Source organism: Cinclus cinclus, chromosome 7 (assembly GCF_963662255.1).
Source record: "Cinclus cinclus chromosome 7, bCinCin1.1, whole genome shotgun sequence".
Taxonomy (NCBI): Eukaryota; Metazoa; Chordata; class Aves; order Passeriformes; family Cinclidae; genus Cinclus; species Cinclus cinclus.
The window spans coordinates 13,573,954-13,593,124 of NC_085052.1; the positions used below are offsets into that span (position 1 = coordinate 13,573,954).

The 19,171-nt window shown below is 58.6% G+C and overlaps 2 protein-coding genes across 2 annotated transcripts; one reads left to right on the forward strand and one right to left on the reverse strand.

The window, feature by feature from the left end:
* The first annotated feature begins 243 nt into the window (after positions 1–243).
* On the forward strand, positions 244–4,245 carry HPS6 (HPS6 biogenesis of lysosomal organelles complex 2 subunit 3). Its single transcript, XM_062496657.1, has 2 exons — positions 244–381; positions 658–4,245. Exon 2 carries the CDS (start codon positions 659–661, stop codon positions 3,104–3,106), a length of 2,448 nt encoding a protein of 815 aa, XP_062352641.1. The 5' UTR covers positions 244–381; position 658; the 3' UTR covers positions 3,107–4,245.
* Positions 4,246–6,478: 2,233 nt separating this feature from the next.
* Positions 6,479–17,557, reverse strand: LOC134046023 (prominin-1-A-like). The gene is given in 27 exon segments (XM_062496233.1): positions 6,479–6,667; positions 7,045–7,062; positions 7,996–8,108; positions 8,334–8,423; positions 8,520–8,588; positions 8,898–8,978; positions 9,319–9,372; positions 9,502–9,591; positions 9,776–9,847; positions 10,107–10,250; positions 10,358–10,442; positions 10,661–10,752; positions 10,909–11,032; positions 11,518–11,670; positions 11,909–12,068; positions 12,289–12,352; positions 12,653–12,727; positions 12,806–12,996; positions 13,263–13,352; positions 13,768–13,831; positions 13,978–14,098; positions 14,518–14,723; positions 14,940–14,995; positions 16,168–16,374; positions 17,265–17,429; positions 17,432–17,498; positions 17,501–17,557. Coding segments are annotated over 27 exon segments (2,760 nt in total). The 3' UTR covers positions 6,479–6,615.
* Between the last annotated feature and the right edge of the window lie 1,614 nt (positions 17,558–19,171).

The following is a 19,171-nucleotide window of genomic DNA, read 5'->3' on the forward strand; positions in this document are numbered from 1 at the left end:
ACCGCGCAGGCGCCGCGCCTGCGCCCGCCGGCTCCCCGCGCGACCGCGGCTCCCGCAGGCGGGGCGGGCGCGGGAGGCTCCTCCCCGGGCCGGCTGGGGCTCCCCTCGCCCCGCGGGGACTGACCAGGGGAAAGCCGGCAGACAGGCACGCGTACGCACGCACCCCGGTAACCAATGGCCCCGCCGTCTGCGGGGACCCGTGGGTCGCCCTCGGGACGCGGTCGCACCGGCGGCGGAAGTAGGAGCGGGGCGGCCCGCGGCGGCGCGGAGCGGCTCCGCCCGGAAACCCGCGGCCCCGTGACTGCGCAGCGCTGAGCGGAGCCTCCGCCACCGGCCCAGGCCCGGGCCCGGGCCCGCTCGGCGGTGCCGCCGCGGCAGCAGGTTGGTCCCGGCGGGAGGGGCAGCCGGTGTATGCCCGGGGCAGCGAGGAGTCCTGTGGGGCGGCGCTGGGTGTGTGGGGAGCTCCGGGTGCTGCCGGTCCCTGGGAGCTGCTGCCGTGGAACCGGCTGGCCACGGGGGGAAGGTGCCCGAGGGGTCCGTGGGGGTCTCCTCGAGAGCCGAGGGAACAGAGTGCCGGGGAGTAGGGTGCGGCGAGGGCCGGGGTTGCGGCTGTGGCTCCGTGCCCCGGCTCGCCCTGGTGCACGCTGTCGCTGACAGGATGAAGCTGCGGCAGGTCTCCGACTTGAGTGACTTCAGCCGAGGCCACTGGCTGCGGGAGTTGCTGTACCGCGGAGAAGAGCCCAGCCACGTCCAGTCCAGCCCCGACGGGCAGCATCTCCTGCTCCTGCAGAAGAGCCGGCCGCCCACCCTGCCGCGGGTGGTGGCGTTCCAGCGCCACAGCATCGCTGGAGCCGACCTGGAGAGGAGCTGGCAGCCGCCCCAGCCGGCCCTTGTGGGACTGCTCTTCCTGCAGAGCCCTGTGGCACCGGGCTCCTGGGTACTGGCCGTGGTGTGGGAACATGGCCGGACCGAAGTCTGGCACTTTGTGGTGGCCGTGGGCTGGCAGCTGCTGCAGACTCTGGAGCTCTGCCAGGGTGCCCGGGCACGAGTCGTGTCCGTGTGCAGCCAGGGAGCCAGCCTGGTGTGGTGTGAGGAGAGGCCGCCTCTCGGTGCTCACTCGGACATGAGCAAATGTGCCTTCAGGTTCTGTGTCTGCGCCCGTGCTCTGGAGGTGGGAGAGCAGGGCGTGCGGCTGGGCACAGTGAGGATAGTCCTGCACAACAGCCCCGAGTACCAGGTCCTGGCCTCTCCCCAACACGTCTTCCTAGTGCCTGCTGCTGCTGGCTTTGCCACCACTTCCAAATTCCTCCTCATCTGGCATCCAGAGAAGGCAGAGTTCACCATCACAGCCCCCTCTGCAGGCTTCACCCACAGCAAGGTGCTGCGCTCCAGCAGCGAGTCAGACTTCAGGAAGCTCCTGCTGGGTTCTGTGGGCCTTCTCTCAGGTTTTGCACCTCTGGACATTCATACCTCCGCTGTATCCAACAGTGGGGGTCTGCTGCTGGTGAGCACAAAGGGTTCTGTGAGTATGGTGGAGCCAGATGGGACACAGAGGCATATCTTTGACCTGGAGGGTGGCCCCCTGGCCCAAGAAAGTCCTGTCCAGCTGAAGACCTTTGGCAGCATCCTGGCCTGTGTGCTGGCTGGAGTACTGTACCTTGTTGACCACAACAGTGGAAGACTTGTAGAAAAGGAGGTCCTGAGCATGAAAAAAGTACATTTCCTGGAGTCGCAGGGAGAGGAGGACAGTATCCAGCTCCTCAGCCATACTGGCATTTACAGCTTTAGCTTTTCCAAACCTGAGGACAGCAGTAGGCCTGAGCCATGTCTGGTGGAGATGGTGTTTGAGGAGGCCTGCAGATACTACCAGAGGAGGAGCCTCAGCAGCTCCAAGCTTACGGTGGAGAAGTTGAAGAAAGGTGGTACATTCCAGGCTCCTGTGGTCCTCGCTGCCATCCTGCAGCACAGCCTCCACCAGAAGCAGAAGCCAGCCCAAGGCCTACAAGACACTTATGCCAAGCTGTTGAGCACAGTGAGCCTGGAGCTGCAGAGCTACATGAGCCTGGAGCTCCTCAAGACTTGTGTGGTGTGTGCCCCAGAGAGTGAGGTGGAAAGCTACTGCAAGGAGCTGGTGGAGCAGGAGGTCAGCCGCATTCTGCAGTCTGACATGGACAAGGACAACTTGGCCTATCTGAACTCTGTCTTTGCCTCCTTCCCCAAGGCTGCCTGGAAGGCCATAAGGAGCTGCCTGCAGCTACAGCAGAATGGGGATGGCCTCTTGGTAGCCAGGGCCACCCCAGAGGTATGGAAGAAGGTCCTGTGTCAGCCGCAGCTGGAGGAGATGGGTCAGAACGGGATGGTCCCACTCTTTGAGCTCATTTGCGCCTCCTTCCTGAGGTTCAAACCCAAGTGGTTGCCCAGGTTTGTGGAGCTGACCCAGCAGTACGTTAGCAGCTCTTGGTCATACAGCAGCAAGGAGGGCCCAGAGGGCCAGGTGCCACTGTACAAGAGAGCACTGGGAGTGCTGGCCCAAAAGAACAAACATGGCGAGGCAGATGACGAGATGGAGCTGGAACTGCTGCTCTGCAGCAAGAGGCCTAAGGCCGTGCTGCAAGCTCTGAACCTTCTCATCCGTCTCAAGCAGTGGCAGCGGGTGGTGGAGGTGGCAGAGAAGTTCTCCAAACTCAGCCCCTTGCTTAACAAGGAGATATTCATCACATTGCTGGCTGAGTTTGCCCAGCACCGGGAGCTGGACCCTTACCTGGACAGGCTGTGGCCACTGTGCCCTGCTGAGCTCACTGCCTCAGACATCCTCACCATGGTCCTGCAACACCTCCCTCATTCCCAGGAGGACCCTGTGCCTTTCTCCAGTGAGGGGAACCAACTGACTGTGGGCTTGCTTAAGCCACTGCTGCAAAGGGTTGCGCAGCGTCCCAGTGTCCAGGATGAGATGTACTCAGATGCCCTGCAGAGCACTGCTTTCCCCCCTCCCACCCCACCCCGAGAGCACAAAATCCCCTCAAAAGCAGTAGCTGATGATGTTCCTCAGCCATCCACAGCAAGGACTTCCTCACCCTCAGCACTGCTACGGGATGACCATGTGTGAAGGGAGAAGGACAATGTCATGCCAAGTCCTGGGTGCACAGGGAAGGGAAATCCTACCTGTGTCGGCAGCACAGAAGCCTGCTCCTTTCTGAAGCATCCCTGCAGCAGCATCTCAAAGAGTCTGTTGGGTGGCTGGGGTTGGGAAATCTCCTCTGAGCCAGGGCAGGTTTTCTGGTTATTCCTAGCAAGTGCAATTGTGTGTGTGCTAGTGGATGAGCAAATGCCAGGTGCATTTGCAGATGAAAACACTTGCTGCACTACAGGACTACAGAACTGCTCCTTGCCCAAAGCACTTTGTTTTCAGTTTGTTTGACTCCTTTTTAATTCCACTTCTACTTCCCTGATCCTCTAGTACTGGTGGTGGAGTGGTAGGCAGGGATACAGTCTTTCACCCCCATTTTCTGCTCAGTGAGTTTAGTGGTACCTCCAAGCTCTGCCTGTGAGAATCAGGGCATGTTTCTTGCAGCTGGACCACTGAGTCCTGCTGTTTTGGGCTCAGTCAGATGCTAAATGCCAGTGTGGCACAGCTCCATGGCACTGGGGGTCCCAGCACACACGCTGGCAGTTGCAGCACTCCACACATCTCGCCACAATTCCTCTGGGATCAGTCCTGTAGCTGTGACTGATTGCAGCTACTTAGCTGAAAAGAGCAGCCTAATTCCCTTATCTCTCTGTCCCAGACAATATCCAAACTCTCCTCTGAGCTGAGAAGCTTGCAGCAGCCTGTGTGAGCTTAGGGCTGGCCCTGCCTTTCCCTTTCCTTTGTGGAAGCTTAGATTGTGCTGCAGGACACCTGGACCCTCTGTTCCCATCTCCTCTACCTTTGCCCTTTGCCTACAAAGGGGCTTTGTCAGGGTCGTCTGGCTCATATTGTGCCTCTGTTTGCAACATCAATGTAACTTGAGAGCAGTTTGTGCAGGAAGATCCAGGTTCCAGCCTCTCTCAGCTGCGCGGTGCCTGGTCCACTCCACCAGGAGGGAGACCTCGGCTGTGGTTTTGCCACTGCGTTTTGGGCTGTGGTGTAAAGGATCTGTCTGTTGCCTTGTTGGGCTGTGGGAGATTCACCTGTGTTAATCATCTTGAGAGTGGTCTTGAGTGTGGAAGACAGACTCCTTTTAAAAATAAAGGTTACTAAAGCAGTGCTGAGGTGGTGGTGGATGTTATGAAGGTGCACACTGTCACGAGGAGGGCAGTCTTGTTTTGCCTCTGGTGAAAAGTGGCCAGGCTCATCTCTCTGGTGCTGCCCAGCCTGGCTCACAGCTGGTAGCGCTAGGCTAGGAGAGCATGCCCAGAAAGTCCATTCCCTCTGTGGCACTCAGCTGCTTATTACTATGAAGCCATGGAGGCAGGAGTCTGCACAGGTAGGGTGGAGCATGTGTGCCACAGGGCCAGGTGCCACATCCAGGCTGTGCATGGGCCCAACAGAGAGTTGAGGGAGGGAGGATTTTTTTCTCAAGAGCTACAAAGGCTGCAAATGTTTTATGAAAAACTAGCAACAGAGAGCACCTGGCTGGCCCAGGCAAATCCTGCTGCCAGGCACAGTGTCAGAGGTGCAGTTGGAGAGATTATTGTTTGTGAAACCACTGTAAAGATGTGGCAGACCCTCCCACAGGGAAGGCCTTGGCTGTGGAAAGTCCCTGTGGTGGAAAAAAGTCTGGCAAAGAGGAAGAGAAACTGCTGCAATGGTTCCCTAGAGACCAGCTGCTTATTGATGAGACCTTCTTTGGGGGGGGGGATTGGTGCTGTGGCCATGGGGCACTGTGAGTTTTTTTCTCAATCTGGCAGCTGCTATGCACATGAGCAGGGGGAACACAGCCTGAAAGGAGCTGGTGTCATCTACTGTGGGCATTTTGTAATGAGCTGTCCCTGCCTCCTCTCCAAGCAGCTGCTAGCCTTGCCTGAGGCTGTTCTCACCCACCTCCCAGGGCTGCTCGGGAGGAGGATGATGGATGGACCTCAGCACTTCTAGACCCATGGCTCCCAGCATTGGAACACTGCCCTGGAGCTGCACTCATGGGGGAGCTGCTGAGAGCAAGCCTCACATCTTGGCAAAGGCTGTGCAGGCATTTGGGGAGGACATCTTCATTGCCAGGGCTGGGTTTGGGTGCAGTTGGCCGCAGTGATATAGTGAATGAGAATCAAGCTCCCTGCCTTCCAGCACTGGCTGTGCAGAGAAAGCACAGCAAGGAAGAAGCAACGCCCACAAAGCCAGCAAGCGGAAACTGAAGCCAACACCAGTCCTGTGTGAGCTGGCACCCCCGAGGCAAAGCAAGGGAAGAGGAAGCAGGGAACATGATGTAGTAGGGACAGCCGGAGGCTTGGGGGCAGAAGTCTCCATGTATGGGCCTTAGACAAACAGGAAGGAATCAGAATTCTGGAGGCTGAGGGTCCAGGGCAAAGGAGAACACACAAAACTGAGCTGAATGCTTTCCAAGGGGTTGCTGCCTGTCTCACTCCAAGAACCAGAAAGGGTGGGCATCCCTGGGGGAAGCAGGGGCCAAACCAATCTGAAGGACAGATTCAGCTGACTGATAGGCAAGTGAAGGGCTCTGTGCAGTCAGACTCGGCTGGGAGGAGACAGCAGGAGGTAAGGCTGGTGCAGCTTCAGATAAAGCCCAAAGGAAAAAGTAACAATTAGATCTGCAGCCAAGTAGAAAAAGCAATAAAAAGAGATGCATGTAGTGGAGGGAGAGCTGGCTGGCCTGGCCCTGTCACTTGGACTTGGCAACAAAGGAAATGAGTCAAGCTGCTCACGTACATCCCCAGTGTCTGGCATGGCTTTCGGGATGGGCCTTGCACTTGCACCAAGGAGCAGCACAAAGCAGTACCTGAACTTGCCCCAAGGCTCTGGACCAAGTCACCCTTGGTTTATCTGTGCATGCAGCTCTTTCTGTGCAGAACATGGGGTGTGCAGAGGTAGGCACAGAGAGTACCCATGCCACCAAATCTTGCAGAGGGAAGGACGTGTAGGCTGCAGACACCCCATAAACTCACTGAAAATCCACAGCTGATACATACAAGGGGTGCCAGAGGGAAGTGCTCCTGTGCTGGGGACAGCTTGGGGTGGCACTTCATGGACAGGAGGCTCTTTGTGTGGCTTGTCCCAGGGAGGGACCTGGCACTCACCCAGTCAGAGGTGCAAATGGCTTCCCAATAAAGGGAATATCAGCCAGTGCTGGTGATGCTGAGCAGTGACCCGGTGTCAATCCATAAGCTGGCTCTGGGCAAAGCACACTTGAAAGCACCAGAAAGAGCCCTCTGATCCCAGGCACAGCCTCAGCTTGTGCCAGCAGTGGGGATCCCTCCAGCCCCTAGGCCTGTGCACGTCCATCACTGCTAGAACCTGAGGAAAACAGTCACATCCCACAGTGCACACAGACACACCATTTATTGTTTGACCCAAAAAAAATTACAGTCTTGCAAAGAGGCAGGCTCCTGCAAAAATAAATAATCACATTTTTCAAGTGAGGGGGTCTGTTCATCTCCTCATCCATCTGTGGGTGACAGGGTCTAATGCCTTGTGGAAGGCCTGGGTATTTTGTAGGCATTGAATGTTGGTGGCCTGCAAAACCAAGGTCACATATGTCACTCCCATCCACAGAGGGGAGCAAGGGACATCTTAGGATGCACTGGGATGGTCAAATATCACCCCACTCCCATCACCCAGCCCCACAGGAAACAGGGTATGTAGACAGCTTCCCCAAGCCCACCAGCTTGGGAGACTGGGACCAGCAGCACCTCCAGACTTAGGAGTGTGGGAAGATGATAGGGGACACCACAACTGCATGCACTATGAAAGTCCCAACTTCACAGCCGTCTCCTGGTAATAGCACACTCCTTGCTCTGCACTCACCCTGGACCCCCCCCACCCCCTGTCCCCCTGTACTACAGGGGCTGCCCCCCACCCGACACAGGGACCTGGCAGTATAGGTAGCTTACATCTCAAATTCTTCATTCCTAGAGGGGAGAAAAAAAAATGGGACAGTGTTAGTGGGGCAAGAAGATGCCTTATGGGGCAGCCCAGCATCTCATGGTGGGACAAGGTCTCCCATGGGTCACAAAGGAGAGCACATGGGCTTCAGGGTGCTGTGGTCCCCTCCATCCTGGCTGCCTGATCTGAACAGGTAGCACAGGCTCTTACAGACCCCCAGAGCATCAGTGCTCCTTCCCCCAGCAGGCAGGCAGAGCAGGGCCCCACGCTCAGAAACACCCAGCTCTCTGTGCATCAACTGCAGCTCCCTGAGGTTCCTGGGCAGCTGAGCCCATGTCTCCAGCCAGCTCAGAGGGGTGGCTCAGCCCAGAGGAGCTGGGGAACCCCCAGCACAGCAGCTGCACCACAGGGCCACAGGGTACCCTCAGGAGTTGGAAATCCAACTAGAAACTGCTCCCTACCCTCAGGGGTCAGTCTGTGCTGGTGGTGGAGCTGCTGGGCAGTGTCCCAGGGGGCTGGGGACAGCCCCAGCACACGGGTGGCCACAGGCGTGTGAGCAAGCACTGCACCCTCATGGCAATGCCACCAACCACACAGCACATTGCATTCTGCACAGGATCCAGCTGTGCTCCCATGCCAGTGCTCCAGCACAAAAATGGTGCAAAACAGAGCAAGACAGGTGGTGGACTTGAGCCAGGCTGAGGCTGCAGCCCTGCCAGGCTCCTTCCTCCAAACGGTATGCACCTTTTTCTGTCCAAACAAGACGTTCAGAGCAGGCAGAGAAAAGCTCCAGAACATCCCCATCCTCAGAGGCTGAGGGCCCCCAAGCCACCTCTCAGGTTCTCCCTGGCTCACATTACTTTGGATTGAGCTCCACAGGCTACCACAGGACATGAAGGGACAGGTGGCAGGGGGACCCCAGACCCAGTGTAGTCACAGGGGGTGGGGCTGCTCATCACCTGTACACATCAGCAATATCCATGCGGCGGTAAAACTTGGCAAGTCTGACACCTAGGATGATGCTGGGCAGCAGGAACAAGGTGCACCATCCCAGGCTGAACCAGAAGGCATTCTGCATAGGGTGAAGGAAGAGCCATTAGGTACAGAGAGCAACTGGGAGCTTCTCTTTTGCTCCCAGTGCTTCCCAGTGACCACCCACTCCTTCTCAGTGCCTGGCCTTTCCCCTGCAGAAGGTGAGCACTGCTTCCTGTGCATCCCTTATCCTGTGCATGAGAAGGACAAGAGGACTTCACTGCCACCCCACACACATCACTCTGCACACCACTGCCCCACTCACCACAGAGTCCATGATAAATTCACAGCCAATGGCCTCCATATTATCCAAGGACTGAGCTATGGGCTTGCAACGTGCCCATTCTTCTGTCACCTGGGGACATGGTGGGGACAGCATATGTCAGCATTCACCAAGCCCTGCAGCTCATTCTCCCCTTCTCTTCACCCCACTGAGGAAGGCCCAGCTTACACTGCTCGTGGCCCATGAAATGTAGGTCTCAAAGAAATCCAACAGCTGCTCCAGGAAGGCCCATGTCTCCTGGGGGGGGGCAAGCACAGAGTGGAGATGTTGTGCCACCAGCCCCCTCCATGCCCTGTGTCACCTCCATGTCAGGATCAGGGCTCTCAGACCACCTCAGCCCAGCAGCAATAGGGCTGAATGCTTCATCCCACCCCAGTCCCTTGCCAGGGATGACATAAGGGAAGGGGGCACTCAGGGGTGCAGGAGACACCCAGGGAAGGCAAGCAGGATGAGCAGCCAAACAAGGTTTGGCTTCCCTGTATAGAGGAAGGTCATGGTAAGGGGGTCTGGTCCGTGTGACTTGGCAGCAGGGCAGGGCAAACTCACATTCTTGATGATGTTTGGCATCTCCCTCTCCAGGAACTCCTGGGTTTCGCTGGCTTTGTCCAGCGCAGCTGTTGTCTGTCCCTGAGGTGAAAAAATCTCTCAGCAGAGTGATCTAAATGGGATCTCTGCACTCCACCAACCCTGCACAGCAGCAATCCCTGGGGCACAGCCTCTCAGAGCTGTGGTGTTCCCAGCAGTCACATGCTGGTAGTGCCAAGTACCTCAGGTGGAGGGAGCCTGCGCCTGGCAGGGTCCACAGCCTTCCTCCCTCTCTCTACCCCATGAACAGTTCCCTGCAGCACATGAAGAGTCCCACAGCAGCCCCCCAGACTGCAGGTTAGCCTCACCACCTCTACTGCAGGACCTTGAGGGTGCTTTACAGGGTGCCCAGGACTAGCATGCACTCCCTTTTGCAGCTCACCTCTAGCTGGGCAGCACCACTCTGCACTGAGTGGATGTTCTCCTTCAGACTTTGCTGGAGACAGAGAGAAGGGGGGGTCAGAGATGCAGACCCCACAGCTCAGACAAGACCCTGCCAGCAGGCACTGAGCTCTAGGGAAGCCCAACCCAGCACATCTCCAGGACATTCCCCAGCATTGCTCACCAGTGGCCCAGAGAAGTTTGCCTGCATCTCCTTTTCCAGCTCCCTCAGTTTAAGAGCTTTATCTTCCAGGTCCCTCTTCACGTCTGTGTCCTGGAAGAGCCACAGTCAGCAGTGCCCAGCTCTGTGCTTCACCACAGCCAGCTGATGGGCCAGGCTGGGGAAAAGAGCTGGGCGAGAGTAGAACACCTTCCCTCAATGCCTAGGCAGGCACAGAGGAGCCCTGCAACCCATGGCTTTGGGGACAGGGTGGCCCTGGGCTGTCATGGTCTCTCACCACTTCTTCTGCCAGCTGTTCCAACTCTGCAGCCAGATTCATGAGGCTTCCCTGGGTTATATTCTGATCCAGCTGGAAAAGGCAGAGACAGAGCCATGAGAATGAGGAATGGAGTTCACAAGCGGAGCTATACCCCTTCTTTGTGAGGCAGAGTGGAGCCAAGGCCTTCTGGACAGAGGATGTGCCTTGCTATCCTAACGGGTTACATAGATGGCAGAGGACTCCCACAGCAGCAAAAAGGAGAGAGCTGTAGATCTCCTTAACCCACATCCAACGCGCCCCCCCCCCCCACCCCCCCCCCAATCCCAAGACCAGACTCCATCCAGCACACCTGGTCCAGGGTGAGGGTGAAGTTGGGGGGCTGTCCAGCCCGACTGGCAGTCAGCAGCAGGTCTTTCTGGTCCTGGCTGAGCAGGGAAATGGGGTTTAGGGTGATGTTCATCTGATCAAAAGCTGTGGAGATGTCTCCTGTGTACTGCCAGAGCAAAGGGGGTTGTGATGGGACATGTGCTGGCCCAGCACTGTCCCCTCAACCCTTCGTCTGGATCCCTGCCCTCAAGACCCTGGAAACCCCATGCTCACCTGGCTAATATTCAAGAGCTCATCCAGAGACACGCTCTGGTCCAAGTGCAGAGTTTTCCACAGGGAAGCATCTTGCTGGCACTGCCTGCAGGATGGGGTCATGGGGTTGAAAACAGGGCAGGCAAGGGCCACTCCCTCCCAGGAGCATGTACTCACCTGTGAAGGTAGTTGCACCTTGCACTGGGATCAGTGCCTACCCACAGCCTGGGAAGGTAGGGCAAGCTGCCCTGCTCCTCAAGAGCATCTAAGGGAATTGAGCAGCTCTACCCCCACCAAAGACACACTGTCAGGGCTGGGACTCACCTGTATATCTCTGAGAAGTTTGCTGTGCCATCCTTCAGGCCCAGCACCTCTGAGAGATTGAAGTTAGAGATCATGCCAGAGGTGTCCAGGAGCTAAGAGCAAGGAAAGAGATGAAGAAACTAGACCTAGTGCAGGGCAGGACACCCTGGAAGAGCATCCTAAATGGCTAGTGCTGCTTCTGCTCCACCAGCAGCCCTCATTTAGAAGCAGCATCTCCAGGCAAGGCCCTTTCCCCACAGCAAAATTACCTGTAAGAGCTGCTGGTTGTTCCAGGACTCACAGAAGAGCATGTAAATGTTCCCCTCCAGCACAAAGATGATCATCACCAGCAGCATGAGCAGCCAGGAGAAGATGAAACTGAATCCAACCCCTCTGCCAGGACAGAAATGCCATCAGCACCAGCAGCCCTGTGGCCCAGCACTGATGCTGGCATTGCCCCCAGCTCACAGAGCCCAGGGGCTGCACACCCCTCATCCCCACAGTTGTGGGAACACCACCCTTCCCACAAGCTCATCTCTGTTCTGCCTTCAAACCCCAGAGCATGACTGGGCTCTACCCTGCAGCTTGGATTCCAGAATAGCTTCCCACAGTTTTCCAAGCCAGCCTTCCCCTGCAGAGCTGCAGGACCCACACATGCCCTGACAGCCCTCTCCAGCACGGGGCAAACAGGCTCCCCTGGATCCTCTCACCAGCACCAGGTCTGACCTTCAATTTACCATCTGCACGGGGAGTCACCATGGGGCAGGCCATTAAGCTGCAGTAATATGATGATTTAGGAGCTGGAGCATTCCCAAGCCACCCCTGCCCACCCATCCCACCATTCCCACCCATGTCCTTGGGAGCCAATTGAGCCTCACGCCATGAAGAAGTTCCCGCCAGCATCGGAGAGGCTGCTGCGCTGTGTGGGCAGCACGCCTTCCTTCAGCCCCAGGGGCCCCAGCAGCAGCCCAAAAATGTTGCAGAAGACCACCAGCAGCACCAGGCAGCACAGGAGGACACACACGATCATCCTGGGGCAAGACAAAAGGGCAGGAGTCAGGCAGCAGATCCTGGGACCCTGAGCAGCATCCTGCAGCTCACTGGCTGCCTTTGTGGGGAGGAAAAAAAGGTCCCAGACGCCACAGCAGGGAAGGGGCATATGTGTCTGCAAGGCACAGCTCTGACTACCCACCACCCAGCAAGCCTCCACCTCCAACAGGTGGACAAGCAGCAGTCTAAAACTCTTCAGACAATGGAGCTGGATCCCACCTGAGCCCATCATAGGCAATGATCGGCTCCCTGTACTGCTCCAATGCTGATGTGGCATTGTTCACCAAGACCCCAACTTTCTCCTCCACATTCAGGAGTGGCAACTTATCCTGCAAGCTTCTGATCTCCTGCCTGATGAGGCCCAGCTGATCCTGGCTCTCTGCAAGGAAGGGGACATGCTGACATAGTGAGCTGCTGCCCAGGTCCTGCAGGGCATTGGGGACTCAGAAAGGATAGCAAAGGGGCAGTCATCGCCAAGGATGTCGTTGGCATGATGGCACCTGGGGACAGCCAGGGCCGCAGGGAAGGCCTCCAGGAAAGAGTGGCTTCAGAAGGGAACCGTAGAAGAGGGAGAAGTCAGCACACAAAGCCCTGCTTACTTGCCACCACTTCCTGTGACTGCTCTTGCACCTTCACAGGGATCGTGTCCAGTGTTCTGTTAACCTGCATCCAGGGGAGCACAGCATGAAACACACATCCCTGCCTATAATCCAAGGCTGAGCAGCACATCCCCTTCTCCCCAGATCCTAGAGCATAGGACAGGCAGGCTCCCCAAAGCACCCAGTCCACCCTACCAGTGTGCTGGCATGGTTGGGACAGCGAGCAGACCTTTGGCCAGCCCTTCCCTCCGTGTTACACACTGAACTCCTGACAGAACTCTTCCCAACCCACTCCCTGTCAGCTCAGCCCCAGCAGTTGCAGGAGCACCCAGCTTTGTGCATGGGTGAAGGGGACACCTCTTACCTCCTTTAAATCATTCCTTATGTTTGAGTCAGAGACCTCGCTCAGTGCCTTCAGCTGCTGCTCCACACTTGGGATCTGAGAGGAAGAGCCTGGGGTGAGGGCAGCTGTGGGGGCTGGGGCAGGGGCTGCTGGGGCCCCTCACCTGCACCTCACCGTGCTGAAGTTGGTGGTGAAGGTGAGCCCAGCCAGGGACACTTGGCTGCAGGGGGGGCCGCAGTTCTGCAGGGAGTGGTTGAGCCCATTCCGCAGGCTGACCAACTGCTGGCTGTAGTTGCTCTGCAGGTCCTCGAGGACTGAGCGACTGATGTTGATGCTGTCAAAGGTGTCCTTTAGCGTCTCCATCCCTGGGGAGATAGTGAGGAGCTCAGGGCCTCATCCTGCCAGTGTGGCAGGGACTCGTTCTAACCCAGCTGAACCTTGGGAACCCATGAAAAAAGGCAACGTAGGGGCATCCCAAAGTCATGGCACTTGCCCCAGGGTGTGGTTGGAAGGCCAAAGGGATCTACCTCCAAGGGAGTCCTGCACAAACATCTGTCCTGCACCTACCCCATCTCTTGTTTCCAGCATCCCCCTGAGTCCCTTGCCAGCTTCCCAGGGATGGGGCCAGTACCTTGCAAGAGGCTCTGTAGAGATCCCAGAGCGCTGTCCGTGCTGCTCCTGATGTGTGAGGTGATCATACCGCCCAGGTTGGGCCCAATGTCTGCAGAGATGGGAGAGGTGGTGCCAATGACAGCATCCCTGCAAGGTCCTGAGGCTTGTAGGAAAGCTGGTGAAAACACTGACACCACCAGCATCCCTCCCTCACCCACCCCCCAAGTGGTGGGCAATGGGGATATCCCCACCCTCCCACCACCCGCATCACCCTTCCCAGAGAGGGGCCTGAATGGGAAAAAGCAGCAACTGGAGCAGAGCTGGAGCTTGGAAGAGGCTTTGGATCCAGCCCCTTTAGACATCCCTGTAAAACCCAACCCAGTCGCCTGCAGGGTTAGCAACCACCCACAGGGCAGAAAGGTAAACCCCACACAACACCCCCACTGCCCAAGATCCCTCAACCCTGGAGCAGCTTGTCAGAGGGCCATGGGGATGCTCCAGCCCCTCCCGTCGCACACCCTCACCCTGGAGGCTGCGGTCAGTGTAGTTCAGCGGGACATCGCTCTTCTTGATGATAAAATCAATTTGCTGTAGGGACACAGATGTGGTGTCAGTGAAGGTGGGGACCTTTCTCTGCTGCCAGCCCCTCTGTTGCCCTTCCCCAGGGGGTTATTTGGGCTGCTCCTCCCGCCTGGCCCCTTGCCCGCAAAACGTGGCAGGGGGACCATGCGTGCCTGGGGGATGGAGGCCACGTATGTCTGGACGTCATCCATAGTGTTGTTCACATTGGAGAAGGTGCTCTTCACAGCTTGGGAGAAGCGGGCATTGCTGATAAGGGCACAGACACCCCCAGCCCTACAAGGGAAGGGTGGCAGGGTCAGCATGTGAGTAGCTCAGTCCCAGTGCTCCCCCCCGAGTACCCTCCAAGCCCACCCACACAAACCCCAGCCTGCAGGGTCTGGAGCACACCAGTGACCCCTGCTTCCAGAGCATCCCAGCAAGTGCCCTGCACTGAGGGACCAGAGAGGAGGGACGCAGGAAACTGAGGCACGGGGGAGCCCGGTACACCGTGGGGAAGCTGTCGGGAAAGGTCTGCATGGTGCCAGTGCGCAGCCCCCCGGGGCCAGCCTCCCACCGCCGCTGCTTCCTCTCCTTTGTCCCGCCGTGCCGGGATCTACTCGTGAACAATGGCAGTTTCCTGGCACGGCCGCCTAGCGCCGGCATTTCCAGCCACCCCTGGGTTCCATCCGGAGCCTCCCGGCCAGCGCACTCACAGGAGGAAAGCGGAGACCAGCAGGACAGAAGCCCAGAGCGCCCGGCGCCGACAGCCCATCCGCCGGCCCTGCTTCTGGTACATGCGGCCCCCGCAGTTCCCGCAGCAGCGGCAGCAGCAGAAGCAGCATCCCACCAGCGGCACCAGGATGATGAAGAGAACTCCGATGGCCGCGCAGACGAGGAAACCCAGTTCGTAGAGCAGCAGCTGGGATAGGAACAATGAGAGACAGCATAACACTGGTGGCCTCCTCAGCTCTGCACACCCTGTCCGGACCCAAACAGACAAAATGGGTCCCCCCAAGGAGCAGAACATGTCCCCTTGCTGCTGCACAGCCTACGGGGCTCAGAGCAGCACCCACCAGCATCTTCCAGTCCACTGTGGTCTGGGGCTGCTGGGTCCCCACCCCAGCTGCCTGCTCACCTCTTGGATATCCTCCTGGCTGAACATGCTCTGGGATTGCCCCAAATTAAGCAGATCTGGGAGACAAGAAGCACAGAGGGCTGTGAGCAGGTGCTGGGGCCTGTGGGACTCTCCAAAAGGGCCCCAGACCCTGCTCACCCCAGAGAGGTGCTCCCAGCCTGAGATATTACCTGCAGCTCAGACCAGATCCGAGTATGGCATTTTTCTCTCCTGCAGCTGCCCTTTCCAGCAATCACATAATGCAGCATTTTTGTACCCAGGAAAAGTGCTGCCAGCCCCCAGGCTCTAAGGGCTCCACAGAACAAGGGGGTTCCTCACCATACAGGGCATAAGGGACACTGCACTGGGGCTGCCCTCCTGCAGCCCAGCCCTACACAGATACCCAAGGGCACAGCGAGCGAGGAATGAGTACTGGGCAAAGGCCCACTGCCACACTGCCTCTCATTCCCAGGGCTCTCCCTGTCTGTGCCCCACGCCCTAATTACAAGCCCTGATGGTACATAAGGCCATTGATTCCACCCTGGTGTCTATGTGACACAGGTCCACAAAGCCATATGTGCCACCCAGCCTTTGCCAGCACATTGATAGTAAGCAAGGGTTGAAGCCAGTGAAGGAGGAAGCACAAGTGGCAACAGCCAGAGTGGCATTTCCCTCCAGGTGGATAGCATTTGCCCCATGAATATCAAGCAGCTGCAGGGTCTTGATATCACCTGTGCAAACCTGCAGCTGCTTCAGGACAGAGCTGTGACAGTGGCAGGAGCAAGGGCAAGTGCAGGCAAGCAGGGCAGTGCCCAGGGAGAGCACACAGTGTTGCCACTGGCACTGGGATACACTGCTTTTGGTGACCAGCAAGCACAGAGGACTGCAAGACAGGCAAAGACCCTGCAGGCAGACTAGGGTTTGTTTTGCGCATTTTTGAGGGCCTAGGATTAAAATACCTTGAAGGAGGATGGGGCAGGAGTCTGCAAGGTGGCACTACCATAGCACCTGTCCTGGGGCCCAGCTAAGATAACCCCACAGTTGTTATGGGACATGAGTAGGACACAGCTGGCAGTCTTTGGGATCCCACTTCCTATTACCCCAGCCATACCCCTTCCTTATCCAGTGCCCCAGTGTTTAAATGCTGGATAGACAGTCACCACTGCAGGAGGGCTCATGTTTAACGGGGACCCTGCAACCCCAAGCAGCCCCTCACACCACTGCCAGCCCCCCACCGCCAGGCACCCACCTATGGGCAGGGGGTTGGGCTGCACCAGCCGCAGGAAGCCGTGTGCCATTGTCACCAGCCCCGGCGTGCTGCTCCTCGGTGCCTCGGGGCCAGGGCCGTACGTGGGCTTTGAGATGTTCCCCAGCTCCATCGCAGCAGCTGCTGTGGACACCTGGGCACCGAAAGGAGCTGTCGGTATCGTCTGGACACGGGACCACCCAGCCTGCCCTGCCTCCGACCAGGAAACGCAGAGAGAAAAAAAAACAAGCACCTGCCCGCTCCTGCCCGGAAGGAAAGAGCTGCGGGAGAGCACCGAGAAGGATGGGGAGCCGCGTGAGCAGTGGGCTGGGAAGCCAGGCAGGAGGTGCCCACGAGTGACCGGGGGGCTGTGGGGGATGAAGCGGATTCAGAGCACTCACCCTGTCCTCTGACACCTCTCTGCACCCACAGCTGCGGCAGGGTCCGGCCGCACCGTGCCAGCGCCCAGCTCTGTGGTTTGTTTAAGTTTCAGCGGTGACTGCTAACCTGCTAAGCCGTTTGTCGGTGCAGGCGGCGATGCCGGGATCGCCCCACCCTGCCCCTTACAGCTCTTGGCACCCAGCCACCTCGGGCCGCCTCTCTAAACCGGGGTAGTGGTCATCATCGACCTGTTCCGACGCAGGCACGGGGAAAAGTCACGCTCTTCGCCCACCGCTAATTTCCCTCTGCCCGTGCTGGTGTCCTCCTGCCCCAACCCAGGAGTTGGGTGGCCCGGGGTGACCCCGAGACCAACCGTCCCGCCCTCTCCGCCCCACACCATCTGCATCCTTTCGGGATGGGGTGCGTCGAGCTATTCGCAGTTCCAACATAAACCTTCCGAAATGGGGCATTGAGGCAAACCCGGCATTTTTTTCACGCGCGTCCCGGCTCCCCCTAAGCAGCGAACATCCTCAAGGGCCCCCAGACATCATTTTTCCTCCAAGGCTGGGTACCCGCTCGGCTCCATCCCCACTCCCCGCAGAGCTTTCCCACACCGCGTGGTTCCATCCCCCGCCCCGCCGCTGGAGCTCCGGGAGCCGCAACCGGGAGCAGGAGCGGGGAAGGGCCGGGGTTCGCTCCCGGTTGCGCGGCGGACGCGCCCGGTGGAGGCGGAGCAGGTGCCCCGGGGGTCACGTCCCGGCAGGCGGAGTTCCCCAGCTCGGCACGGCTCCTCACCGAGCCCGCGGTGCGGGCGGCCCCGGGAGGTGCGGGCAGAGCCGGGCAGAGCCGCCCCTTCCGCCCCGGCTCGCCAGGGTCTGTCCGGGCGTGCGGACGCGCCGGCCCCCTCCTCTGCCGAGGGGGAGCCCTCTGTCCCACCCCTCCCCGCTGCACCTTGGCACTCCTCCTCCACCCGGGGGACGCCCCTGCTCCTGGCCCCAGCCCACCCTGACATCCTGCATCTCCCCCAGAGACCCTGGCCCCTGCCCTGTCCCGCATGGGAGAGCCTGCCGCCCGCACGCCCACTGCCTGGGGATGCTCCCTCCTTGTCTAAGAGAACCAGCACTCACCCCACACTGCCAGACCCACTGCTGGCCCCTCCAGCAGCTCGCCCTGTCATAGCACCGTTGCCGGGAGCACAGCTCCACTGCCCACCTTGTCCCTATGCCAGCCCTCAGCTGTGACCTGCCACCACCCCCTCCTGCCCCAGAGTAGCTGGAGCCCCCAGCATGGTCTTTGGCCCCTGCCCTGTGTCCCTGCATGGGATACCACGGGCTTTTGGACAGGGACCAGCAGGGACTCCGGGTGAGCTGTACTACCTGAATGACCTTTGCATGGTGGGCTTCCTGCCCCCTCCTGCACCCACGGCTTGCTCATCACCACCTCCTAGTTACTGCTTAACTCCCCTTGGCACAAGCAGGCAACACTGCACTCCATGACCTTAGGGTAAGGTGACACAGGGCAGCCCTGCTTCAGGTTTTCTTCCTGGTATGGCCCATGCTGGGCTCGAGTGCCATGTGGGAACCCTCTGGCACAGCACTGGCACTGGGGCAGAGCAGCAGAGTTTCATCCCAACAAAAAAAGGAGGGGAAAAAAGCAACTAGTGTTTCTCACAGCACTAGAGCTGATGTGGGGAAGGTTTGGGGGCTTCACAGGTACCCTTGGGCTTCCCTGGTCAGACCTCAACCCCGAAGTGTTGCCTTGGGGCCCTCCAGCAGCTCTCGGGTGCATGTGCAGGATGCTCCCTTCCCCCCCAGGGCATCCTACTGAGCCTACCAGAGCTTGGAGCATGTCAGGAGCAAAGGTATTGATGCCTCAGCTCTGGGTGCCATACCATGGGCTCACCAGGGTCACCCTGCCCTCACCGGCCCAGCCATGATCTCTTGCCACAGCACCTCTATCCTGTAGCCCCTCTGACCTCAGCCCTGTCAGGGGAAAGGATAGCCTGGTGACATCCCCCACCACAGATGTCAACCCAACCCCTGCCCCTACTCTGAAGACACGCTGAAGCCCCTGCTCTCAACCTCTGCTGCATCAGCCCCGTTTTACAAACATGGTTTCGTCCATATCCCTAATAATGCTGGCACATGGCACCCCAGCTCCTGGAAGGAGATTGTCATAGTCCCCCTGGAGGCCGGCACTCTTATTGGTCCCGTCTGTCCTCTTTGCTTCCCCCAGGACACCTCCATGCTGCTCAGGTGCTCCTGTCCTGTTCCCAGGCAGAATTACATGGCCCCCACTGCTCCCCAGGGAACATGCCCATCACCTTGGTGTCCAGGCAGGCCTCGAGCAGCATGTTTGCTCTGGCTTGGGGACTGGGCCATTTCCCAGCAACCCTGTACCTACCTTACCTTTTCTGGGATTTCTGCTTTCCATGGCATGAAAGGGAGCCAGCTGTGGCCTGCCTGGGGAACCAGCAGGCAGAGGCAGGCCAGCCTCATCAGGAGAGCACAGTGAGCCCTGTGCCCACACCCCTGCCAGGGCACCAGGAACCACCAGGAACCATGAGGAGACTACCCTCTGCCTTGCCCGCATCAGCCTGGTCCCATGCTCAGATACCTAAGTGATC

What these genes read in the sequence shown, in the direction of transcription:
- HPS6 (XM_062496657.1), top strand. Translation starts at nt 659, where the DNA reads ATGAAGCTGCGGCAGGTCTCCGACTTGAGTGACTTCAGCCGAGGCCAC.